General features: G+C 35.3%; 1 protein-coding gene across 3 annotated transcripts in view; it reads right to left on the bottom strand.

The window, feature by feature from the left end:
- SGCZ (sarcoglycan zeta) overlaps positions 1-24785 on the bottom strand; it is a 1126701-nt gene that overhangs the window by 9478 nt on the left and 1092438 nt on the right. For all 3 annotated transcript variants that reach the window (XM_055287513.2, XM_055287533.2, XM_055287523.2), the window contains 2 exons: positions 13722-13794; positions 8030-8153 (listed from right to left, as the gene is read on the bottom strand). In XM_055287513.2, coding sequence (XP_055143488.1) covers positions 8030-8153; positions 13722-13794 — 197 coding nt within the window. The remainder of the gene's footprint in view (positions 1-8029; positions 8154-13721; positions 13795-24785) is intronic.

Below are 24785 nucleotides of genomic sequence, written 5' to 3'. Positions count from 1 at the left end.
TGCTTTTTATTCACCTTGAACACATCTCTCCCCTCTAAGTTACAAACACACCCTCCAACCAAGCCTAGTTCATCTGTTTTCTTCTCCATATACCTTTCCCTGATGGTCCAAGATAGAAAAACCCTTTTTTAAACTATAAGTTCTATTAAAAAAACCCTTTTTTAACATCTGCAGAATATGCAGGTTTGTTACATAGGTATTCATGTGCCATGGTGGTTTGCTGCACCCATCAACCCATCATCTACTTAGGTATTTGTCCTAATGCTATCCCTCCCCTAGCCCCCATGCCAGAGAGGACCCAGATGTGATGTTCCCCTCCCTGTGTCCATGTATTCTCATTGTTCAACTCCCAATTATGAGTGAGAACATGCAGTGTTTGGTTTTCTGTTCTTGTGTTAGTTTGCTGAGAATGATGGTTTCCAGCTTCATCCATGTCCCCGTGAAGGACATGAACTCATCCTTTTTTACGGGTGCATAATATTCCATAATATTCCAATACGGGTGCATAATTTACGGGTGTATATGTGCCACATTTCCTTTATCGAGTCATTCATTGACAGGCATTTGGGTTGGTTCCAAGTCCCTGCTATTGTGAACAGTGCGGCAATAAAGATACTTGTGTCTGTGTCTTTATAGTAGAATGATTTATAATCCTTTAGGTATAATCGCAATAACGGGATTGCTGGGTCAAATGGTATTTCTGGTTCTAGATCCTTGAGGAATCGCCACACTGTCTTCCACAATGGTTGAACTAATTTACACTCCAACAGTGTAAAAGCTTTCCTATTTCTCCACATCCTCACCAGGATCTGTTGTTTCCTGACTTTTTAATGATCACCATTCTAACTGGCATGACATGGTATCTCATTGTGGTTTTGATTTGCATTTCTCTAATGACCAGTGACGAAGAGCTTTTTTCATGTGTTTCTTGGATGCATAAATGTCTTTTGAGAAGTGTCTGTTCATATCCTTTGCCCACTTTTTAATGGGTTTTTTCTTGTAAATTTGTTTAAGTTCTTTTTAGATTCTGGATATTAGCCCTTTGTCAGATGGATACATTGCACAAATTTTCTCTCATTCTGCAGGTTGCCTGTTCACTCTTACGATAGTTTCTTTTGCTCTGCAGAAGCTCTTTAGTTTAATTCGATCCCATTTGTCAATATTGGCTTCTGTTGCCATTGCTTTTGGTGTTTTAGTAATGAAGTCTTTGCCCATGCCTATGTCCTCAATGGCATTGCCTAAGTTTTCTTCTAGGGTTTTTTGGTTTAGGTCTTATGTTTAAGTCATTAATCCATCTTGAATTAATTTTTGTATAAGGTGTAAGGAAGGGATCCAGGTTCAGCTTTCTGCATATGGCTAGCCAGTTTTCCCAACACCATTTATTAAATAGGGAATCCTTTTCCCATTGCTTTTTTTTGTCAGGTTTGTCAAAGTTCAGATGATTGTAGATGTGTGGTGTTATTTCTGAGGCCTCTGTTCTGTTCCATTGCTCTGTATGTCTGTTTTGGTACCAGTACCATGCTCTTTTGATTACTGTAGGCTTGTAGTAAAGTTTGAAAACGGGTAGCATGATATGATGCCTCCAGCTTTGTTCTTTTTGCTTAGGATTGTCTTGGTTATGTGGGCTCTTTTTTGGTTCCATATGAAGTTTAAAGTAGTTTTTTTCCAATTCTGTGAAGAATGTCAATGGTAGCTTGATGGGGATAGCATTGAATCTATAAATTACTTTGGGCAGTATGGCCATTTTCATGATAATGAGTCTTCTTATCCATGAGCATGGGATGTTTTTGCATTTGTTTGTGTCCTCTCTGATTTCCTTGAGCAGTGACTTAGCTCTTGAAGAGGTGCTTCACATCCCATTTAAGTTTTATCCCTAGGTATTTCATTCTCTTTGTAGCACTTGTGAATGGGAGTTGACTCATGATTTGAGTCTGTTTGTCTGTTATTGGTGTATAGGAATGCTTGTGATTTTTGCACATTGATTTTGTATCCTGAGACTTTGCTGAAGTTGCTTATCAGCTTTTCTAAATATATAATCATGTCATCTGCAAACAGAGACAATTCACTTTCCTGTATTCTTAATTGAATACCCTTTATTTCTTTCTTTTGCCTGATTGCCCTAGGCAGATCTTCCAATACTCTGTTGAATAGTGGTGGTGAGAGAGGGCATCCTTGTCTTGTGCCAGTTTTCAAAGGGAATGCTTCCCATTTTTACCCATTCCTTAAGACAAATGGCTGTGAGTTTACCATAAATAGCTCATATTATTTTGAGGTACATCCCATCAATATGTAGTTTATTGAGAGTTTTTAGCATGAAGGTTGTGAATTTTGTTGAAGGCCTTTTCTGCATCTATTGAGATAACTGTGGTTTTTGTCATTGGTTCTGTTTATGTGATTGATTATATTTACTGATTTGTGTATGTTGAACCAGGCTTGCATCCCAGGGATGAAGCCAATTTGATCGTGGTGGATAAGCTTTTTGTTGTGCTGCTAGATTCGGTTTGCCAGTATTTTATGAGGATTTTTGAATCAATGTTCATCAAAGATGTTGGCCTAAAATTCATTTTTTTTTGTTGTGTCTCTGCCAGGTTTTGGTATCAAGATGATGCCGGCCTCATAAAATGAGTTAGGGAGGATTCCCTCTTTTTCTATTGTTTGGAATAGTTTCAAGAGGGATTGTACCAGCTCCTCTTTCTACCTCCGGTAGAATTCGGCTGTGTATCTCTGGTCCAGGACTTTTTTTGGTTGGTAGGCTATTATTGCCTCAATTTCAGAACTTGTTATTGGTCTATTTAGGTATTCGACTTCTTCCTGGTTTAGTCTTGGGAAGGTGTATGTGTCCAGGAATTTATCCATTTCTTCCAGATTTTCTAATTTATTTGTTTAGAGGTGTTTATAGTATTCTCTCATAGTAGTTTGTATTACTGTGGGATTGGTGGTGATATCCTCTATATCATTTTTTATTGCATCTATTTGATTCTTCTTTCTTTTCTTCTTTATTAGTCTGGCTAGTGGTCTATTTTGTTGATCTTTTCAAAAAACCACCTTCTAGATTCATTGATTTTTTGAAGGGTTTTTTTGTGTGTGTCTGTCTCCTTCAGTTCTGCTCTGATCTTAGTTATTTCTTGCCTTCTGCTAGCTTTTAAATGTGTTTGTTTGCTCTTGCTTCTCTAGTTCTTTTAATTGTGATGTTAGGGTGTCGATTTTAGATCTTTCCTGCTTTCTCTTGTGGGCATTTAGTGCTATAAATTTCCCTCTACACACTGCTTTGTGTCCCAGAGATTCTGGTATGTTGTGTCTTTGTTCTCATTGGTTTCAAAGAACATCTTTGTTTCTGCCTCCATTTCATGATTTACCCAGTAGGCATTTAGGAGCAGGTTGTTCAGTTTCCATGTAGTTGTGCAGTTTTGAGTGAGTTTCCTAATCCTGAGTTCTAATTTGATTGCACTGATTGCACTGTGGTCTGAGAGACTGTTATGATTTCCGTTCTTTTGCATTTGCTGAGGAGTGTTTTACTTCCAATCATGTGGTCAATTTTAGAATAAGTGAAATGTCATGCTAAGAAGAAAGAATGTATATTCTGTTGATTTGGGGTGGAGAGTTCTGTAGATGTTTCTTAGGTCTCCTTGGTCCAGAGCTGAGTTCATGTCCTAGATGGCCTTGTTAACGTTCTGTCTTGTTGATCTGTCTAATATTGACAGTGGGGTGTTAAAGTCTCTCACTATTATTGTGTCGGAGTCTAGGTCTCTTTGTAGGTCTTTAAGGACTTGCTTTATGAATCTGGGCGCTCCTGTTTTGGGTGCATATATATATTTAGGATACTTAGATCTTCTTGTTTCATTGATCTCTTTACCATTATGTAATGCCCTTGTCTCTTTTGATCTTTGTTGGTTTAAAGTCTGTTTTATCAGAGACTAGGATTGCAACGCCTGCTTTTTTATTTGACTCTCCCATTGCAGTTTATTATTTTGAATATCTTATTCTGCTGATTGCTTACTGGGTATTTTATAGCCATCTTCACATCTTACTTTCCCTGCTAAATACATCCTCCTCAAAGATAGAATCATATTGAATTTTTAGTAATTCCTACCATGTTGAACGCTGCACATACACCTTCTACATAACACAAATAGTTATTCAATAAATTAATACATTATAAAACAAACGAATGGCTGCATTTATCAACAGTATTCAAAGTTAAGAAGCATGATTACAGCTTGTGTTTATTGATGTCAAATGTTGAAATATATTACCCCATAGTTACTTCTGTGTTAAGTGACAGGAAAGCAAAGAGAAAGAAAGAAATGAATTTGTTCTATTTTTTTAAGACTTGTTTTTCTGATGTGGAAGCAAGAAGTGCACAAAACTAAGCACAAACAACAACAAAAACCCAAGGCAATACATTTTGGGGGTATGGATGTTGGGTCTTATTTCTTCTTGCTTGTGATACATGTGGGGCTCTCTTCTCCCCAGGGAATGAGAGATGATTCCTTTTATTGATGGAGTGGAAGAGGAAGTGGGCTTGTGTAGTTCAGTCACTTTTCAGGAGCTAGCATGTGTGCAGAGGAAAGGCATCCTCAAGCTCTGAAAATGCCAAAAGTATTCTAGGGGCAAACTCTGAGACTGTGGGGTTTTAAGTCTACAGGTTTGGAGTTGAGTTTACGTTGAAGAAATATTAAAAGCTGGTGTTTTGGATAAGAAACCTTGAGACATGCACAGTTAAGGAGGGGGATATGAAAATCTAATGGAGATGTGGAGAAGAGGGCTCATGGGGGATTGATCAGATGACTGTAAGAGTAAGTAAGGATTGCAGGTGACAGCCTTAGAATCAAGCATGAGCTATGGAGGCTTCATCAATGGAGTAAACCTTGACGTACTCAAGCCTTATAATGAGTAGCTTGCTTCAGCATAGCCATAACGGTGTTCTCTGGTTCTCCCATCCATTTAGGGGCTGCTTTAGATTGTATTTGGCTATATTACAATGCTTAAAATTCCATAAGTTTCTGAGATCCAAACCATAGCTCCACCCATATATAAAGTCATTTTTTGATAATAGATAAATTGATTCATATGGAGTCCTTAGAAAGAGAAAGTGATATTGTCTTGGCTTGAGATGGAGGTGTACGTCGTAAGATTAAAGGGGCTGTTATATATTGATTCTTTCCAACATAGCATTCCTGCACCTACCTAGATTTGTACAGCATGGATGAACTTGATCATATCTTTTTCTGTTCTGCCAAGGCAGTGATGCTGTTCACTTTCCAACTTCTAAAACTGATATGGCTCTTCAACATTGTTTTATAAACCATATAATCCATTGGTTCTGGAACTCTTCCCTGCCCTGGGCTCTTAAGTCACAGTTCAGTGTCTGTCTTTCCTCTACCAAGAATTCATTTATCCTTCTATGACCTGTTGAAATCTGGCCCAGGACTCACAAAGGAAATCTTAATTTTCAAAACAAAAAATTGTTTTGTTTTCGGCCAGGTACAGTGGCTCATGCCTGTAATCCTAGCACTTTGGAAGGCTGAAGTGGGAGGATCACGAGGTCAGGAGTTCGAGACCAGCCTGACCAACATGGCAACACCCCATCTCTACTAAAAGTACAAAAATTAGCCAGGCATGGTGGCAGGTGCCTGTAATCCCAGCTACTCGGGAGGCTGAGGCAGGAGAATCGCTTGAACCCAGGAGGTGGAGGTTGCAGTGAGCCCAGATCATGCCACTGCACTCTATCCTGGGCAACAAGAGTGAGACTCTGTCTCAAAAAAAATGCTTTATTATTTTTCTGTGATCTTGTGGTATATATGCTGTTATTGTATTACATATGCCATTATACCACTTACAGTATTTTCCATACAGTTGCAATTCATGTTGGTTTCCAGACTGAGTCTGAAATACTTTACAATACTATGTCTGAAATGACTATGAATTTTCAACAGTGCAGAATTTTACATACAATTTCATTCTTCTACATTTCATCCATCATTTTACATACCTCAATACCATGACTGATATTAAGTAGTTTAAAAACTATCTAAGGATAAGGACTTTATATCCCACTATATTGTTTACTAAATGATAAATCTGTCTGTGCTACAGTCACTGTAGCAAAATATATGATTTTCTGTTTCTTCATAGGAAAAAGACATGCTACTTTAAGTGCTGTGCCTTTCTGTACTTTTATTTTGTTACTATAAAAAAAAACCGCAGATGAAAACCTGTGGCTATGATTTGCATAATATTCATTTGACAATGAAGTTATGATAGGTAATTGAATCAAAGGACTCTGCTGATACAATGTATAAAACAACATAGGTAAATGATTCTTATATGGGGCAAAATAGATATTAATAATAATATTTATTATAAGCAATTTGAATGAAACAGTTACCATTATCAAAGCAACTCTTTAAAAAGAATGCAAGATGTTTAAGAAAGACTTTCGTCCTACTGTGTTAGACAAAGTATTGTAGTCTACAATTGTAGTGGAAAGAAATCCTGAGAGAATATATTAATATATTTTCAAAATATTTATTATACATTTGATTGCTAGATCATTTGTGGTGTAATATCTGCTAAGACTCTTATATGGTCTTACCAGTAAATCTGTTTTTAAAAAGGAAGCAAATGTATAGTTACAATTCATCTTGAATTAATAACTGAGATAATGGCATAAAGATAAAAAAGGAATATTCCCCTTTTGCCTGTATTAAATTATGACTTCATCATTATATCTGAAGAGGACTGAGATACTCCAGAACATGTCTCTCAACTTTTATCCTTTCATTGTTTTTCTTCTCAGTTTGACCTTTGTGGGATCATAATTAAAAACAATAAATAACACAAGAAGAAAATAAAACACCAAAGGAATGTATTGGTAGGAAAAGCAACGCAACAGATTTAGACTGTCAAGAACTTTCAAAATTGTAGTAAAAATATATAGACTAGCATATGCATCATGTATGAGCATTTAAAATAAGGTAGAATTAAAAATGAACAGGCATGAAAGCATCTGCCAAGATGTCCAGATTTGAAAAAAAAAAAAAAAAAAAAGATGAGACTGCTAGACATTAAAAACATAATCACTAAAATTAAAAGCTCAATATGTGGATAAAATATGAGATTAGATACTGGGGAGAACCCTGAAAATATAGACCTGAATAAGTCAGTGGCATGAGGCACAGTAAGATAAAGAAACTGCGAAGGAGAGGGTAAGAGATGTGGAAGGTGTGAAAATGCAAAGTTATGTCTTCAGAGTTTCAGAAAAAGACCACAGAAAATTGGGGAGAGGTTATCTGAAGAAATAATGGTAATTTCCAGAATGGATAAAAATGTGATTCTGCAGATACAACAATCATGTATACTTATCACTTTATAGTGGAAGAGTAGAACACAAAGGCACTCTTTCTATGGAAACAAACAACCGAAGTGCTTTCTGGAAGAACTTTCTGAATATCAAGATATAACAAGAATTAAAAAAAAAAACACTGTGGTTATTCTTCTCAAATTATATGCATGTGGTTCCAGGGGAAGCATGATGAAGTGCTTTGTGGAAAAGTTTAAATTACACAAATATATACTTCTTTTTTTTGTTTCTTTTGAGACAGAGTCTCGCTCTGTCACCCCAGGCTGGAGTGCAGTGGTACGAACTTGGCTCACTGCAAGCTCCACCTCCTGGGTTCACGCCATTCTCCTGCCTCAGCCTCCGGAGTAGCTGGGACTACAGGTGCCCGCCACCACACTTGGCTAACTTTTTCTATTTTTCTTTTTTTAGTAGAGATGGGGTTTCGCCGTGTTAAGCCAGGATGTTCTCGATCTCCTGACCCGTGATCTGCCCACCTTGGCCTCCCAAACAAATACATACTTCTTGAATATGAAATTTGGTAACCTAATATTACTTTCCTAAGTTACAACTCCATTTATTTTCTACTGAAAGATATTCCTTTACGAGTCAATTATAAATGGGACATCTAAATACTTGTATTTTCAAAATGGGCAGTATAGGGCCAGGGTCCAACTTTCTGGGACTCACCTCCCCTTCTGTAGATTGCAGATGGAGCTCCTTCCTGCAGGTGGCCTTGAAGTCTCCTGCAGCAGCACTCACCTGGACCCCACGGGGAGCTTCCATGATCAAGGATCTGGTGGGTGATTCAAGCCTAAGGGAAAAACAAAAAATCATTAATAGAAAAAAGAAAATTTTTGATAAACTGGAAGACAACGTTGGTCAAAACAACAACCAGACAGACAGGCATAAAGGAAAAGTCCTTCCATTTTAGGACAGCCAAAATGAGTTTCAGAACAACTTTTGATTGACTTACCTATTTTTGGCTCTTTATAAAAATCTACGTTTATTCACATCAAGTATTTACTCTCACTTTCATGACAATTTGCTTATGGTTTCTTTTGTTTCCCCTGAGAATGCTCATGAAAAGTAGGGTGTGATAAGTATACTTGCTAAAATTTTTAATAACTTACTAGTATTAATGATGGATGTTTAATAAAAAATTTACTACAATTTAGGATGTAGATATATGTATTCCTCAATAAAGAGTCCCTGTCTTGTAAACATGAATGCTTTAATGAAAATCGTTAATATTGCACACTTTCAGGCATGCACAAAATATTATGAACTTGACACCTCTAGAAACTGATTAAAATAATGAAATAAGACATTTTCTACATCAACTAACTCTGTTGGCCCCGTGAAATGTCCACAGAATGAGTGACATTAGTCTGTGAAAGAAAAATCAATAGGAGGGTAATATACAAGTACAAATGTGATTGAAGGTTGGCTACATAAATTATGAGGCCAAGAAACAAGTGTTTTAGACAGTCATGCCTACAGAAAAAGAGTTGGGAGGCAGTTTTCAAATTATCTTCAAATATAACACTAGAGAAAAAGCAAAAATGACACAACACAGGAACTAGAATACAGTGGTAAAAAGTGCTAGTATGAGAAGAGGTAGGATCCATGCACTGGTCTTTTTAGATCAGCTTTCTGCCTTGGGGATGCAACTGCCTGTGATCCCCTTAACACAGGACTTTAAGAGGAGGGTCCCCTGAGGCTCACATTCACTGTTATCCAGTGCAACTGGTTTTGTTTTTGTTTTCTGAGGCAATGAATTCAGAGTTGTTTTGCAGAAAGAACCACCTCAAATGGTTAGGTCCCTGGAGTTCAGCTCCCTCTCAGCAAGAAAGTCAAACTTAAAAGCCTAGAAGTGATGTGGACGGAGTAGAGCCAGCATTTAGAAGTGGTTTCAACACTTCCATTTTCTTTTTTTTCACTCACCAAAGCAACTTTAAAATTTTAATCCCTATGGGCCATTTGGAGATCTATCTTCACATAATCCCTGGAGGGGTGAGGTTTTGAATATATCTATTTTTAAGAAACATCTGTATTTTTTTTATTAAATGAAACTCCCCATATTTTCCATAGAATATTTGGAAACTTGAAGACAATCACTCATAATCCTACTCCTTATAAACTTTACTATTAGCATTTTACGCACAATATCTAAATGTCAAAATTTGAATGTTAAAATGTATTTTTTTATCACTGATTTTCCCTAATACACAACCCTTCAAGAACTACGCAGACTCTTAGCAACACAGTATCAACAATTAAATGTTGTCCCACTTCTGTCTTGTATAGAAACTCTCCTGTTCACTGAGGAGGTTTTCACAGATTTACTTGTATTATAGTAGAGGTTTTCAATTAAACTATTCATGTTATTATAAAATATCCTCTGGAAAAGCCTGTTGAAAAACGAAACCCAAGTTCATTGGTACTACTTGTGGATTTCTATGTAATTAGTCAGTGAAATTAGTGAATTATAATTGTATTCATTTGGAAAGCACTACAGCAAATGTAGCAGGAAGTTTCAGACTGGCTTTCACAGTGGGTACCTAGGATTATGGCAGAGAGAAGGATTAATGTTTAACTCAAGTCCCCCTACCACCTAGTTTTTCAAAGCATTCTGGCTTTTTTATGGTGTTTATATACCAAAGATGCAATAAGATACTGTTTTTAAGGTGTTATGCAGCCATCATATTAAAAAACATCTGTGGCCTAAATCTCTAGAAGAATTCTTAACATTCAGAAAAAAGAAGAATTCAGACTTTAAAACAACCTAAGTTGCAAGATGCAATTATTAAATATTAAGCAGAACTTAAGCATCAGAAGAAACAGAAAGAGAGAAAAGGAAAGGAAAGAAAGCAAATACACTACTTTATCCTAATGCCCAGCAAAGCGATTTACCCCTTTATTGAGGGAATGTCTCAGACAAAATCCTGACTGCTAACAGCATTTTTTTCTTGAATATATTAATGACGTGTATTAGAGCTATGTGTTTCTAGAGATTAACTTGGAGCCTGCAAACCTTAATATTTCTGTGTTAAGCTGTATTTCTGCAAGAATGAGAATTATGAAAAGATGCCAATTATATGATTAATCTGCACTTGGATTCTGTAAAATGAATTAGTATTTATTTTCTTATTCAGCAGTTAATGGATCTCAGATCCAAAAAAAATCTTTAGGAAATGGGTATTGTATATTTAGTTTCATCACTTTTTACCGTAGGTACAGAAACTCTTCAAACTGTAGTAACTTAACTATATATTAACGTAAGAAATAAAAAAGAATGAACATTGGGCTGTTCTGGGCAAATTTACTATTATGTCTTTGTTAACTATTTAACATGTATTTTTTTAGCCTTTTAAAATACAGACTCCTACTACAAAACAGTATCATCTTATCTAAAAAAAGTGAAAATCCGCAGTTTTAAAATGCACATGAAAACTAGCACAGAACTTGAGATACTAGACACTCATCAAACATCTGCTGAATAAATAAGTTACAGAAATCCATTACATTTCTTCACCAAAATATTAATACTCTATTAATAAACTTTTGAAATGTTTTTCTTTTCTAAAGTCTTTTTGTTCTCCACAATAACAAAACCAAAGAAAACATGGCTACTTACTCCCTAAATTAACATTTTATTGACTTGGCCAACCAATGAAACTGTGTTAATTAGAACTAGGCATCAACTAACAGTACTTACTTCTCTGAAAGGAAAATTGTCAGCAAGGCTTGTAAAGTTTTTCTCAGACACCCTGCTTTTAATCTTCATTACACAAATAAATAATTGAATACCTACATAATTACTCTACTTTGCTTCTGTTTCAGTTTGGAAATTTAGTAACACTTATCTTGGGGGTTGCCAGTCTGCTTTTAGAACCAGCTGATAAATCCAGCTTAGTGCAATGTTTACATAATGATGAATAATGAGAAAATGAAAACGAGAAACACCATACACTAGATATAATATCATTCACATTTTCACTTATGAATTGTGAAATATGTCAGCAAGATAATTAAAATACCAGTTGGTTCTTATTCCTCTTTTTTTTTTTTGAGCCACCGCGCCAGGCCTATTCTTATTTTAACAATAGACTTTCCATAGTAAAAATTATAACACGAGCCATATAGTTACTAAAGCATTAGAAATAAAAAAAAATTCTTCAAGTATAAATTTAAGTAAATTAAAAATACTTCTATAAATGTATTTTAAGTTTATTGAATAAATTAGTAAACAGCTGTGTCTATATTAAAACACAGATGAAAAAAATTGGAATCAATGCTCTTCACATGTGCCTTTGTAGTAATAACTGCAGCCACTTTCCTTATACCCCATTCATTTAGTTAATGTCCTCATTTTTCAGCTTTGCTAAGTAAGTTTCACTAATTCACATTAACAAATACTGCAAATAGGATATGTAAGATAACAGTGCTGGCTGCTACAGCATTAAGGATAAAGAAGGGAGATGTGTATCCTGTTCTAATGGAATTTAGAGTTTATTAGGAGAAGAAAGATACAATAAGTATTTTCACAAAAGTTGAATTCCTCCCTGAAAAAAGAGCTGTAAATGAAGACTGTAGCATCCTATGAGATGCTGTTTACACACACTCCTCAGCACTCCTAAATCCCTAGGGTTTCTATATAGAGTAATGGTTATGTTGCTCTTCTAAAATAAGTCTTAGTCCTTGAAGAAGGCCCCTTTTTTTTTTTCTAATATTGTTCCCTAGCTTGTTTGAATCTGTGTTACTCAAGTAGTGAGAAACTGAGTTCTTTAGGAAATTTTATCATAGGACTCTAAAGGACTGAAAAATTTAATGTTGTAAAGTATGGTTTTGTTGCCTTAAAGATTTTCAACTTTACTTTTTGTTTCCATCTGAGTACATATACACTCATCCAATGTGAAGGGCTAAACAGCAATCCTTATGAAATAAAAAGGTTTTGTAAACAGGACAGCAACTGTGTCTCTCAGGTTGATACTGTGATCCAACTTTAAAAGTGACTTTTAGTATGTGACTAGTTTTTATCAGCACTATGTGCATCTTTCCTTTTCCTATACAATAGTAAGTGCATTTCAGAATGTAATTTACCTTTCATAAATTAATTATTATTAAACCATAATTAATCACCAAATCTTATATATTGAATTAAGAAGAACAGGCTGGGTGTCGTGGCTCACGCCTGTAATCCCAGCACTTTGGGAGGCGAAGGAGGGCGGATCAGAAGGTGAGGAGATAGAGACTATCCCAGTCAACATGGTGAAACCCCGTCTCTACTAAAAATACAAAACATTAGCCAGGCACAGTTGCGGGCGCCTGTAGTCCCAGCTACTCGGAAGGCTGAGGCAGGAGAATGGCATGAACCCGGGAGGCGGAGCTTGCAGTGAGCCAAGATAGCGCCACTGCACTCCAGCCTGGGTGACAGAGTGAGACTCCATCTCAAAAAAATAAAAAATAAAAAAAAGAACATCTACTGAGCAGTTTTGTATTAGGGATCTAGATTTTATTATTTTGAATTTAATCAACAGCGGTAATAATTATCCTGGGAAGAATTCCCTATAATGTTGGAATTTTCTGGGTAGTGAGAGCTTTTACATATAACTGCCTCCAAGAACCGTCACACTGTCAGGACGTAGCTTATTCCATTGGAAATATTAGACTGAGGAACCCCATCATAGTCCAATTAAGTTCTGCCTTTTTCTGATTTGCTTCCATATTACCCTCTCTCTAATACTCTGTGGTCATTTACAGCTTTCTCAGCTCCCTGTTTGCCCTGTCTTTATTCCTATATATGTCATATATTTCATTATATATGTCGGATTTTCCAGCATTCCTTTTTTTGTTGTTTGTATTGTGTTTTGTTTTGTTTTTACAGATGGGGCCTTGCTGTGTTGCCCAGGCTGGAGTACAGCAGTATGATCATAGCTCACTGCAGCCTCAACCTCCTGGGCTCAAGCAATCCTCTGGTCTCAGCCTCCTGACTAACTTGGTACTACACCTGTGCACCACCATGCTTGGCTAATTTATTTTTTATTTTTCGTAGAGACGGGGTCTCACTATGTTGCCAGGTCTTGAACTTCTGATCTCAAGTGATCCTCCTACCTTGGCCTTCCAAAGTGCTGGGGTTACAGGCGTGAGTCACCGTGCCCGGCCTCAGCATCCCTATTTTTATTAGTTCCTCTCACTTACTGTGTAAATGCCTTTGCATTTTCTTTTCCACATTCTTCCTATCTAATATATTCATTTTTGTATTTATTTTAAGTATATTGGGGAAAACATTGTGTAGTTGTCTATTTTAGTTTTTCATATATTAAGGATTATCAACAATGATGGATTTTATGCCACAGGTATAAGAGGAAGCACTTACCTGAGATCTTGGGATGGTTCTGCTCTGATGTGCGGCGTCTCCACAGAGTGTCCAAATACGGCTCCTTCAGTGCCTGGGGGTAGCAGGAATATAGCAGTCAGTATAAGCAAGTCCACACAGTGGCTTTCATCTCCATGTTTATGCATCAGATATTCTTCCAAAAGAGCTTTCACCTCCATGTTTATGCATCAGATATTCTTCCAAAAGAGAGAAAACTTAAAATAGGTATATATGATGTATTAGTCCATTGTCACAGTGCTGATAAAGACATACCCGAGACTGAGAAGAAAAAGAGGTTTAATTGGGCTTACAGTTCCACATGGCTGGGGAGCCCTCAGAAACATGGCAGGAGGCAACAGGCACTTCATACATGACGGTGGCAAGAGAAAAATGAGGAAGACGCAAAAGCAGAAACCCCTGATAAAACCATCACATCTCGTGAGACTTATTCACGACCACGAGAATATTATGGGGGAAACCGCCCGCATGATTCAAATTATCTCCCACCAGGTCCCTCCCACAACACGTGGGCATTATAGGAGTACAATTCTAGATGAGATTTGAGAGGGATGACAGAGCCAAACCGTATCACAGGATATGAATGAGAAGAATTGGAAGAATATCAGCAGGCAGGGAAGAGTCAATCAAGGTAAATCTAAATGTCATTATATTAACCGATTTTAAAATTAAATTATTTATAAAAATCAAGAGTCAGTGAGTATTCCCACTCTTTCATTAAAGAACAAAAGCTCATCTCTGTCCCCTGCCTTATTTTCCAGTTAAGTGAAATTGAGGGAAGGCTAAGTCACAATACTCAATTCTGTGTTTCTACAAATAATAGCAGGTCATGAATAAAAATGTGGAGATGAGCTCCAGTGTAGCACATTATTGTTTTTTAAAGACAAACCCTCATAGATGTTTAGCAGTTCTCACACATAGAGCTCCCACCTTTGATTACAGTAACCACCAAAAGCTAGAGAACATGTCATGTTACTTTGACCTCTCTGGAGTTAGGCTTAATCTAAAATCATGAACTGCTTTAAATTGTGGTGTTATACTTGGTTTCATATGGAATCGTAGTTTTCCGAAGAGGTCATATACTCTGACACTTTTCTCAGGAGGTTGAATGATACTCTATCTCAACTTTCATTTACTGAATCCATTTTTTTCCAGATTCCCATAGCTTCTTCATAATTTAACTGAGCAAAACTGAAGGATTCTTCAATTACCAAAATAAAGTGAAAAAAAATGTTCCAAATAAGATGACATTGAGAAAATCTTTTCTGTAATTTTGCATAAATGTCTTTGATTATCACCCTCAAAATAAACTTCATGATTTTGTTTTCTGGTCTAATCTTCTTCAAACTTCTTGGTTTAAGAACCTCATATCTGTTCCATCAGTGGCTTCAACACTAGCTAAATTATACAATGTAATTTAAAAATATGTATTTGAAGCATACAAAACAAATCTGTTTTTGTCTCATGAGAAAAATCATGTAAAATATATTAATTCAAGAGGCAATGATGAAATTGCCACTAGGAAATTAAAGCTAAAATTCCAATTCCTTAAAAATAAATTGCTATATATGGAAATGTATTAGAACCATCAGATGACTCCTTTGCATAATATAGCAATACAGACCTTGATCATCAATAGAACAGGAAGAGATTTTTTTTTTCGAAGAAAGACTGTATGATTTCATCTATATTATGGTGCTGAGGGCAAACTTACCAGGTTCTGCTGCAGTAAATCCCTAAGATTACAGATTTCTGTTTATAAGCTAAAAGCTATTGGCATTTGTTGAACTCTTAATGGGTTTAATAGTGTTCTCTCTTCTCTCTCTCTCTGTCTCTCCTGAGACTCTGTAGGACATATGGTCCTTGATTTTAAAACTTTTTTCACGAATTTTGAGAAACTAAGGAGTTTATTCTTTTGATATTTTGGTAGATATTTATTTTATTATTTCTCCAAGTGGAACATTCCTTAAGATGGGTCTTTAAAAGTTAAACAGTAGTTTGAGGTAACACTAATTTTGTGATTATAGTGGGGATAGCATTTGAAAGAATATTACAAGATGTACATTTGTATATCTCAAAGAGAGACTTTGGCATTTTGTAATAAGATATACATCCCAGAAAAGACAGTTATCCATGTGCAAAGTTTAAAAATTAACTTCCACTATTTCATGATTATAAAAATTTCCCAGATAAGATTACAGAAATATAATTAAATATCAGTAATATTTACTTTCGAATACATAATGGCATACTTAGTAAGTACAAACTCTATCAGTGAAAATAAAAATAATACGATGTCATCAAAGTTTAAATTTTCAGTGAGAATTAAAAACTGATAGAGGTCTCAATTCTGAGTGCCAATATAAAAATAATCATTTTTAAAGAATTCTTGAGGAAATAAATATGTAATCATGCCACTTAAACGGCGAAATTATAAACTAAATAATATGAGTGATTAACAAAATGCTGGCCTCTAGAAAATGAGAAATTCACTCTCCCTGTTTTTGTCCTGAATGTTAATAAGCAACACAGATAATCTTAAAGGAAATCAATAAGGGACAATAAAAGCCACCTGAACCAGGTATGAACTCTAACAAACAGCATAAAAAATTAAAAATCAGAACATGCACGGTGGCTCACGCCTGTAATCCCAGCAGTTTAGGAGGACGAAACAGGCAGATAACTTGAGGGCAGGAGTTCCAGATGATCAGCCTGTCCAACATGGCAAAATCCCCTCCTCTCTACTAAAAATACAAAAATTAGCTGGGCATGGTGGTGCACAGTAGTCCCAGCTGCTTGGGAGGCTGAGGCAGGAGAATAGTTTGAACCTGGGAGGCAAAGGTTGCAGTGAGCTGAGACTGCACCACTGCATTCTAGCCTGGGCAACAGACGGAGATTATCTTAAAAACAACAACAACAACAACAAACTTTAAAAAGAACAAAACTATATCTCTCATGAATTGAAAATTTTTACCATGTAGATTACTAGCAGAGTTGTAAGATTTAGCAATTAATAATATATGACACTGAGCTAATTTGAATTTCAGATAAATATCAAATCATTTTTTAGTGTAAGTATAGGATATTTACAGGGAATATACTTATACTGAAAGCATGCCTTGAGTAATCAAGTAAATTCAAAATTAGTAAGGCATCATATACTTGATCTGGAAACCCTTACAATTTGTCAACATTTGTTTGGTACATAAGGACAGATCTGATTTATGCTCACTTAGAGAAAAGACAGACTGTCATGAATTCTCGTATCACAGCCTCTAGAAACCATAGAAACAAAAAAGAAGGACAGACATAAAAACGACAAAAGGAACATAACAGAGACACATATTAATATGTATATGTAAACTTATTGAATAAATGTTTGTTTTTCATTGCTATTGTAACAGGCTGTTCAAAAGCGTACAGTGTTCAATACTGCTTGATTATAAAATCATATAAAGGATGTTTCAGATAATTTAATTTAAACTGACTACAATGTTACAAGACATAGGGAAAACCTATACTGTTGGCTACTGCAATTGTCAGAAAAAAAACTAAGAAAATTCAGAGTCCAAAAGTAGTAGAAACCATTCATATGATAATTTCTGGCTTCTGCAGGAAAGAATAAGGATGGCATATTGTGCTTTGCTGCAAAGGAGAAAAGGCAGATATGGATTATGGTCCTACTTTGTGTTTAAAGACAATTTAAGACATAAGCTAGGATACTACCCTTTACAAATGCCTAACATAAAATGCCACACCCTCCAAACAAATTATTAAAATTAAATGTGAGCACCTCTTCTGATGTGGCTATCTATATTCTAAACACTATCTATACTATAAATGTTATATCCTGTACTACTCATTATTCACCCAATGGCATCCATATATTTTTTACAGAAGTCATTGGTCCCAGAAGAAGACGTAGCACAAGAAAAGGAAACCCAAGGAGAAGCATCGGAGAGAAAGCAAAGCACCAAGAAAGGCAAGAACACCTCACATTGAGAAAAAGAAAGTCAGGCAGGAAATTATATTTTTAAGTTATTTGAACTGATATTTGCCAAATGAGAACTTTTGCTGGCCTTTATTTTTCCAATAAAATCAACTACAATCATGAATGTCTTGAGTTGTTTTTTGTTGTTGTTGTCGCGGGGGGGGGAGGTGCAAAAGAAGGGAATGGATTTTATGTAGATATCAACATGATGTGAAAGAGAAACTACAAGAGGAATCCAGAGTCCACGGGGCAAAGGTTAACAGGACATGAACAGCTAGCCTCCCAGCCCTATGGCACTTGACAGGAATCTTAGACAGCTTTTCAAATTCCTCCACTAGAAGAGGGATAAGGTCCAGAGATATTTTTTCTAGATCTCAAGGGACAGAAGATTCCTATTTATTTATGAACTTCAAATTTGAATCTGTGTTAGTAAATATATTCGAACTTTTTGGAAGTCTTCCTACCTTACTTTCTTTTTCTTTATTTGTATCTGTTTCTCCCAAATCTAAACTGGTATTAAAATCTAGATTAAACTGGGAATAGACTTGTTTTATTCCCAGGTTTACTTATAATTTGTTTTTAAATCTTGGCCAAGTATTTAAAGCCCTCTGGTTTTTATTTGCAAAATTAAAAACCAGATCATGAATAACATGATCTCTAAGGTACTTGCAATTTCTAACAGAATTATACGATTTTTTTTCAAACACGTCAAAACTTGTATACTAATAACTCTTCTCATTCCTCCTTAAATACAAGTGGAAATGAGTTCGCTCCTCCAAATCAACAGAAAATAAATTATTTTGGGGAAGGGATGGAGTAACAATACTGGAAAAAAATAATTGGCATTTCTTTTATTCCATTAAAAAGGATTCCTTTGAATCCTGAAAAATTTATTACCTCTCAAAAGAAGAAATGTCAACCTATTTCAACATATACTACATCTCTTATTTGTGTTATTTTAATAATCTAAGTGGTGTTTTTCCCTCCACTTAACACCACAAAACACAACCTGTACATTGCTGGAGTGATTTTATCAAAACCATTGATATCTCACTTGTGCAAAAAGCTGTAATTATTTTCCTGGACACTGCTTTTGCCCAGCATTCAATACTCCTGTCATCTGAGCCCATTTCTGTGCTCAAACATCTTTTCTTCTTATTTATAAAATATCTTTACTAATTTTCCCACCTCTTAATGCATATGCAGATTTCTTCATTCTCTGAACATATTTAGGGTTTACTGCCTGTAACAGTTATCTTTAACCTACCACATCTATTCTTACATTTTGTATTTTTAATTATGTGAGCTGCTTATGTTTCAGGCCAAAAAATTGAAGATATATTCCTTATATGCCACTGTATTCTTGAGCACAACATGATGTATGGGAGGTAATTAATAAATATTGATAAGGATCCAGATTTCAAAGCCTTTTTTGAGTTTTCTCCTTTTGTTTTTTAATCCTAGTTTGATTAATGGTAACACCATATTCCACACACCCAGGTGAACTGGGGAAGTATACTGAGATGTCCTTTCTTGTTCAACATCCTTATTAGCGTACTTGTTTCCACGGCTTCAATATCACATACATTTTCTGCTCATGATTCCTCCATACTGGTGCCAAATGATGTTCTAAAACACAAAATTGACTTTGTAACTCTCACTTAAAATATTTTAAGAATCCAGTGTCTGTAGAAGTCAAGCCCAAATTCCTTAGGATTTATTGCCTAGCAGTTGTGTGGATTTTACATTTCAGTGACAAGACAACTCTTGCTTATTTTGCCATGTTTATAGACTGTCATGAGAACCCCTTCTTGTTCTCAGCATATGCAACCTCTTTCTCCTCATTTGATGGTAATCTCTTCTCGTTTTTCAAGATCTGAATCTAAATTATAGTATCTGTGAAATGTTTTCTTGGTTCTTGCCGCTCTTTCTCCTTCTGCCAAGTTTCCCCAGGTCCTTTTAAAAATTACTGGTATATATTTCTAACATTATATTGCAATTTGCTTTAAGCTCTGATCCAGTATTTTAGGACTTTCTTGAAGTCAAAGACTGTCTTGATAAAAGTTGTATACTTAGTATTGATCATGGATTCTGCTACATAGTTGAGGATCAGTAAATTAAAGAATGTGAATAAAATAATAATTAACAAAAGCATGCATAAAATGCTATTTTATAACTGATATGTAAAACATGCTAAGTTTCTGTTTCCTAGTGTATCTCCTTGTTTAACACTTTAACACAAATTAACATCCTGAGATGATTATCTGAATGTATTGAAACTGTTATTATGAGCATAGCCAAAGTGATTTTTTTTCTAGTGAAACAAGGAAATAACATTATTAATTGTTTTGGAAGGAAAGCAAAAAAGAACACCATATTGTGCATTTAGGACTGAAAAATAAGCTGCCAGGATTTCTGAAAAGAAATTATTTCAAAATCTGTTTGGACTTTTCATTTGGCATTTTTTTCATCATTTAAAAACATATCTCAAAGCCTTTACTTTTGGATGCCAAATAATATCCTCTCATCCACTTAAACAGTGTCAGAAGACAAAAAGAGATAAGGAAAAAGACAGTTGGTGATCAAAAGGAAAATGCATTAAAATAAAGCTGTTTTCTTCAAAATGAAGTATATTTCAAAAATAAGTTGTTTGTTACTAATGAAATTAGACTAAAATATATCAGTACTGGAAACGATCCACACTTCCATATGGCTCTCATTTTGTAACCTTCAAGAAGTTATTACGTTTTACTAGCAGTTGTTTCTCTGAGTTTTAGGAGGAAAAGCTCTTCATTTATTAATTATTTCCATGCCTTTCAGTCAACAATAAGAGTAATACTTGAAATTTAAAATCACATGTACAGAAAACAGAATTAAAAAGAAAATAAATTATTTCCAAATTGAATGAATATGTGGTTTGATGGAAAAGACATTTTTAAAAAATGTATATAAATAATCCATTTTCTAATTCTTACCTCCAAAAAAATGAAAAATTACAGTGGACGAGCAGAGCTTTCTTCATTACTCTTATATCCAGTAACTCTTAAGATATATATTCTCAGGAAATAGTTAATTCCAAAGTATGTGATTACTGAGGTTGTCATTTTGCCCTTTACTTAAATAAAACCACTAAGCAAAGGAGAAGTAACACACACACCTGAGGCTTCTAGAGACTCCTGAGTGAGAAAGCATAATCAAGAATGCCCCTTTAGCAAACATAATCTCTGTGGTTATGGACTTTTTAAAAGGCAGCAATATTTGATTCAATTTACAGCTTCATTGTAAACATTATAACTAACAAACTGAAATGCAAAAATATGCATTAACCTATTTGATAGCACATGAGCTACCCATACTGTCATTTACTACATTTTTAAAAATTTTATTAATGATTGATTGATTAATGATGAAATTGAGAAATTAAGAAGATTCTGGCCAGGTGCGGTGGCTCACACTTGTAACCCCAGCACTTTGGGAGGCCGAGGCAGGCGGATCACAAGGTCAGGAGATCGAGACCACGGTGAAACCCCATCTCTACTAAAAATACAAAAAATTAGCCGGGCGTGGTGGCAGGCGCCTGTAGTACCAGCTACTTGGAGAGGCTGAGGCAGGAGAATGGCGTGAACCTGGGAGGCGGAGCTTGCAGTGAGCCGAGATTGTGCCACTGCACTCCAGCCTGGGCAACAGAGCAAGACTCCGTCTCAAAAAAAAAAAAAAGTGACTAATTTTGTGAAACTTACAAAAACAATACTCGCACTGAAATAGAAAATAAAGCTTTTTTAAAGTCCCCTTTTAATTGTTTTTAAAAAACATGTTATATCTTACCACACTTCCATGCTTCTATCAAATTATACAGGCTTTTTTTTGGTATTGCCGTTATTATTGTTGTTAAACTGACTAAAATTATACATGAAATAATAGAAATCAGGCCTAACATCAGATACACTTTTCCATTCAGTTAAGTTATTGTGTAGCAAAATTTATTTTGTCAGTTCACTACACAAGGTGACAATATATAGTTTCTCTAATAGAGTAACATTAAAGAGGACATATAATATAACCAAAAATTTGAGTTCCAGATAAGTTTGGTGTCTCACTAGCAAGATGATGTTAAATAACTCATTTAATTTTTTTGAAATCTTAATTTTCTCATCTGTAAAATAAAAAGCAATCTGTCTCTTGTCCAAAAGACTACGTAGGTTTTTTTAAAAAAATTTTATTATGTCATATACATATGCATACATTGATACATAAATGGCGCTACAATGTATACTTCACAGTAGCTTAGCATTATGATGTCTGACGTCAGTTAGAAGACTTTAAGGAGGCTGGGCGCGGTGGCTCATGCCTGTAATCCCAGCACTTTGGGATGCCGAGGCAGGCGGATCATGAGGTCAGGAGATCGAGACCATCCTGCTAACATGGTGAAACCCGGTCTCTACTAAAAATACAAAAAAATTAGCCACGCATGGTGGCGGGCACCTGTAGTCCCACCTACTCGGGAGGCTGAGGCAGGAGAATGGTGTGAACCCAGGAGGTGGAGCTTGCAGTGAGTCGAGATCGCACCATTGCACTCCAGCCTGGGAGACAGAGCAAGACTGTGTCTCCAAAAAAAAAGACTTTAAGGAGCTATGGTGATTCAGAGATAGGAACATTGTCATTCACTGCTCATGAAAGGGCAAAATAATGAAAACGTTCTGAGGTCCTTTCGTTTTGAACAAATAATTCAGTTTCAAAGAATTTATCCCAAAGAGTTATTTATGTGCGCAGAGATGTAGCTACAAGGATGTTAAGAATAGTACTATGTAGGTTCACTGTATTTAATCAAAATGTTCATCAATAGGGAATTATCTAATAAACTATTGTGATTCAACAAAATGGAATACTTTTAGCCATTTAAAAATATTAGAACACTGGTGAATTGAGCAACCTAAAAATGAATATTAAATATCCATAAGATATGCATAAATATCTATATTTTTAAAGAGTCATAACATCTTCACTGGCTAATTCCAGTTAGCAGCCATATTTTCAAGTTGTGGTCAGCTTCATTTCTTCTCCCCTTGTTTTTAGGAATTCTTCTTTCTCCTTTATCCCCATTAGAAACTCAAATATATTGTTCAGTATGCAGAGAAATTTGGGAAACATGATCACATCTTAAAGGTTTCTACTTTAAAGATATTTTCTTTAAAAAGCGAGCCAGCTACCTCAACAAAATGTTTATCATTCTTTTTAAAAGGTATCAGTAACTCAACTGAATGTCATCTTAAATAGAAGTATGTTGTAATCCCTTTTAGAGATAAAGTGACTCTTTTTAATCAATTTTGTGTAAAAATAAATCAGACTGTCCTGAGAAGTCATGATAGTTCTGTCACCAAGTGTTGAAAAGAAGAACGACCAAATTACAAAGATGTAAGAGAGAAGATTCAAACTTTTTTGGAAGAATGCAATAAAACTTAACGTACATTTTAAGCCTGAGATTCCAAGATATTTATTTCATCTGCCAAACAATAAAGGGGTGATGAGTAAACAGACTGACTCTGAAAGTTTGTTTTGATTCACTTGTCTTAAAGACCGAAAATAACAAAGCAAACAATCAGTAATTGCCAATTAATTATTCATTTGGTTTTACAGTTGTAAACTTAAAAGAAGCCATGCAATGAAACATAAATTATTTGCCAATTTTGTTGAAATGTCAGAAATGAAGTGATGTTAAACAATTTGTGGGTAAATGGGAAACCAATCCTATAAGTGATTATTATACTTAATATAGAGAGATTTGAAAGTGTTATATTGTGATTAAATCATTCTTAAATATCATCCATCCTACTTTTCAGTGCATGTCACATGAGATTAATAGTTCACATCCAGAGCCATGAGCAAGACCTATATATTCCATTTTCTGAATGCAGTATTTCTCTGTAGCAATGCAAAAACAGACTAACATAGTAGGAAACTATTGCTTCTATCTTTTAGCAGTTTCCAATTTAATAGTAAACCTATTTTTAATGAAACAGATCAATTATCAATTAGAATGGTAGGCATAATCGTGATCTCCCCTGCCCTCAATGGTCTCCATCCTAATCCCTGAGACCTGTGACTATGTCACAGTTAACAGGCAAAGGGTAATTCAGATGACAAATGATACTGATTGATCATTGGATTATCTTAAAAACAGGATTATCCTGCATTATCTAGGAGGAGCCAAAATAAACATCAGGACTATTAAAAATGGAAGAGAGAGGCAGAAGAATGGTCTGAGACAGACAGTTCGCTGATGTTGTTAACTTTGAAGACAGAAGAAGGGCCAAGAGCTAGCGTAATGATGAGGGTCTTTAGGAGCTGGAAAAACAAAGGAAACAGATTGACTCAGAAGGGAGCACAGACCAGCAATCACCTTGACTTCATCTCAGTGAAAACAGCTTCAAACTTGTAACCTCTAAAACTGGAAATAATAAATTTGTGTTTCGTAAGCTGCTAAATTTTTAGTAATTATAACAGCAGCACCAAGAAATTAATACAACCACTTAATAATTTTAAAATGTAGGCAATCCATTCAAGCTTGAAATATTTTTTACTTTGTCTTTTACTCCCTCTTTCTCCTCTCTCTCCCTTTTTACCTTTACTGTGAAATGACAGATTGCCTTGGTTAGTATTTACATAAACATGGCAATTTTATCCAACTTATGTGAAACACACCCACACAAGACCCCAAAGATGAAATTAGGAATAAAATTCACTTTTATGTACTCCAGCAAGTTCCTTTTGAAGACAATGGTCAGCTTGATTAATGAATATACAGTTGACTTAAAACTAAAATAGTGCTTTCTCAAATAGCAACAGACATTTAAAATTGCACATTAAAATTATATTACTGTTTTACCAAATTGATTATTTTTGAGATTTTTTTTTATTATTATACTTTAGGTTTTAGTGTACATGTGCACAATGTGCAGGTTTGTTACATACGTATCCATGTGCCATGTTGTTTTGCTGCACCCATTAACTTGTCATTTAGCATTAGGTATATCTCCTAATGCTGTCCCTCCCCCCTC

This window comes from Symphalangus syndactylus, chromosome 1 (assembly GCF_028878055.3).
Source record: "Symphalangus syndactylus isolate Jambi chromosome 1, NHGRI_mSymSyn1-v2.1_pri, whole genome shotgun sequence".
NCBI lineage: Eukaryota > Metazoa > Chordata > Mammalia > Primates > Hylobatidae > Symphalangus > Symphalangus syndactylus.
This window is presented reverse-complemented; position numbering and strand designations above follow the sequence as displayed.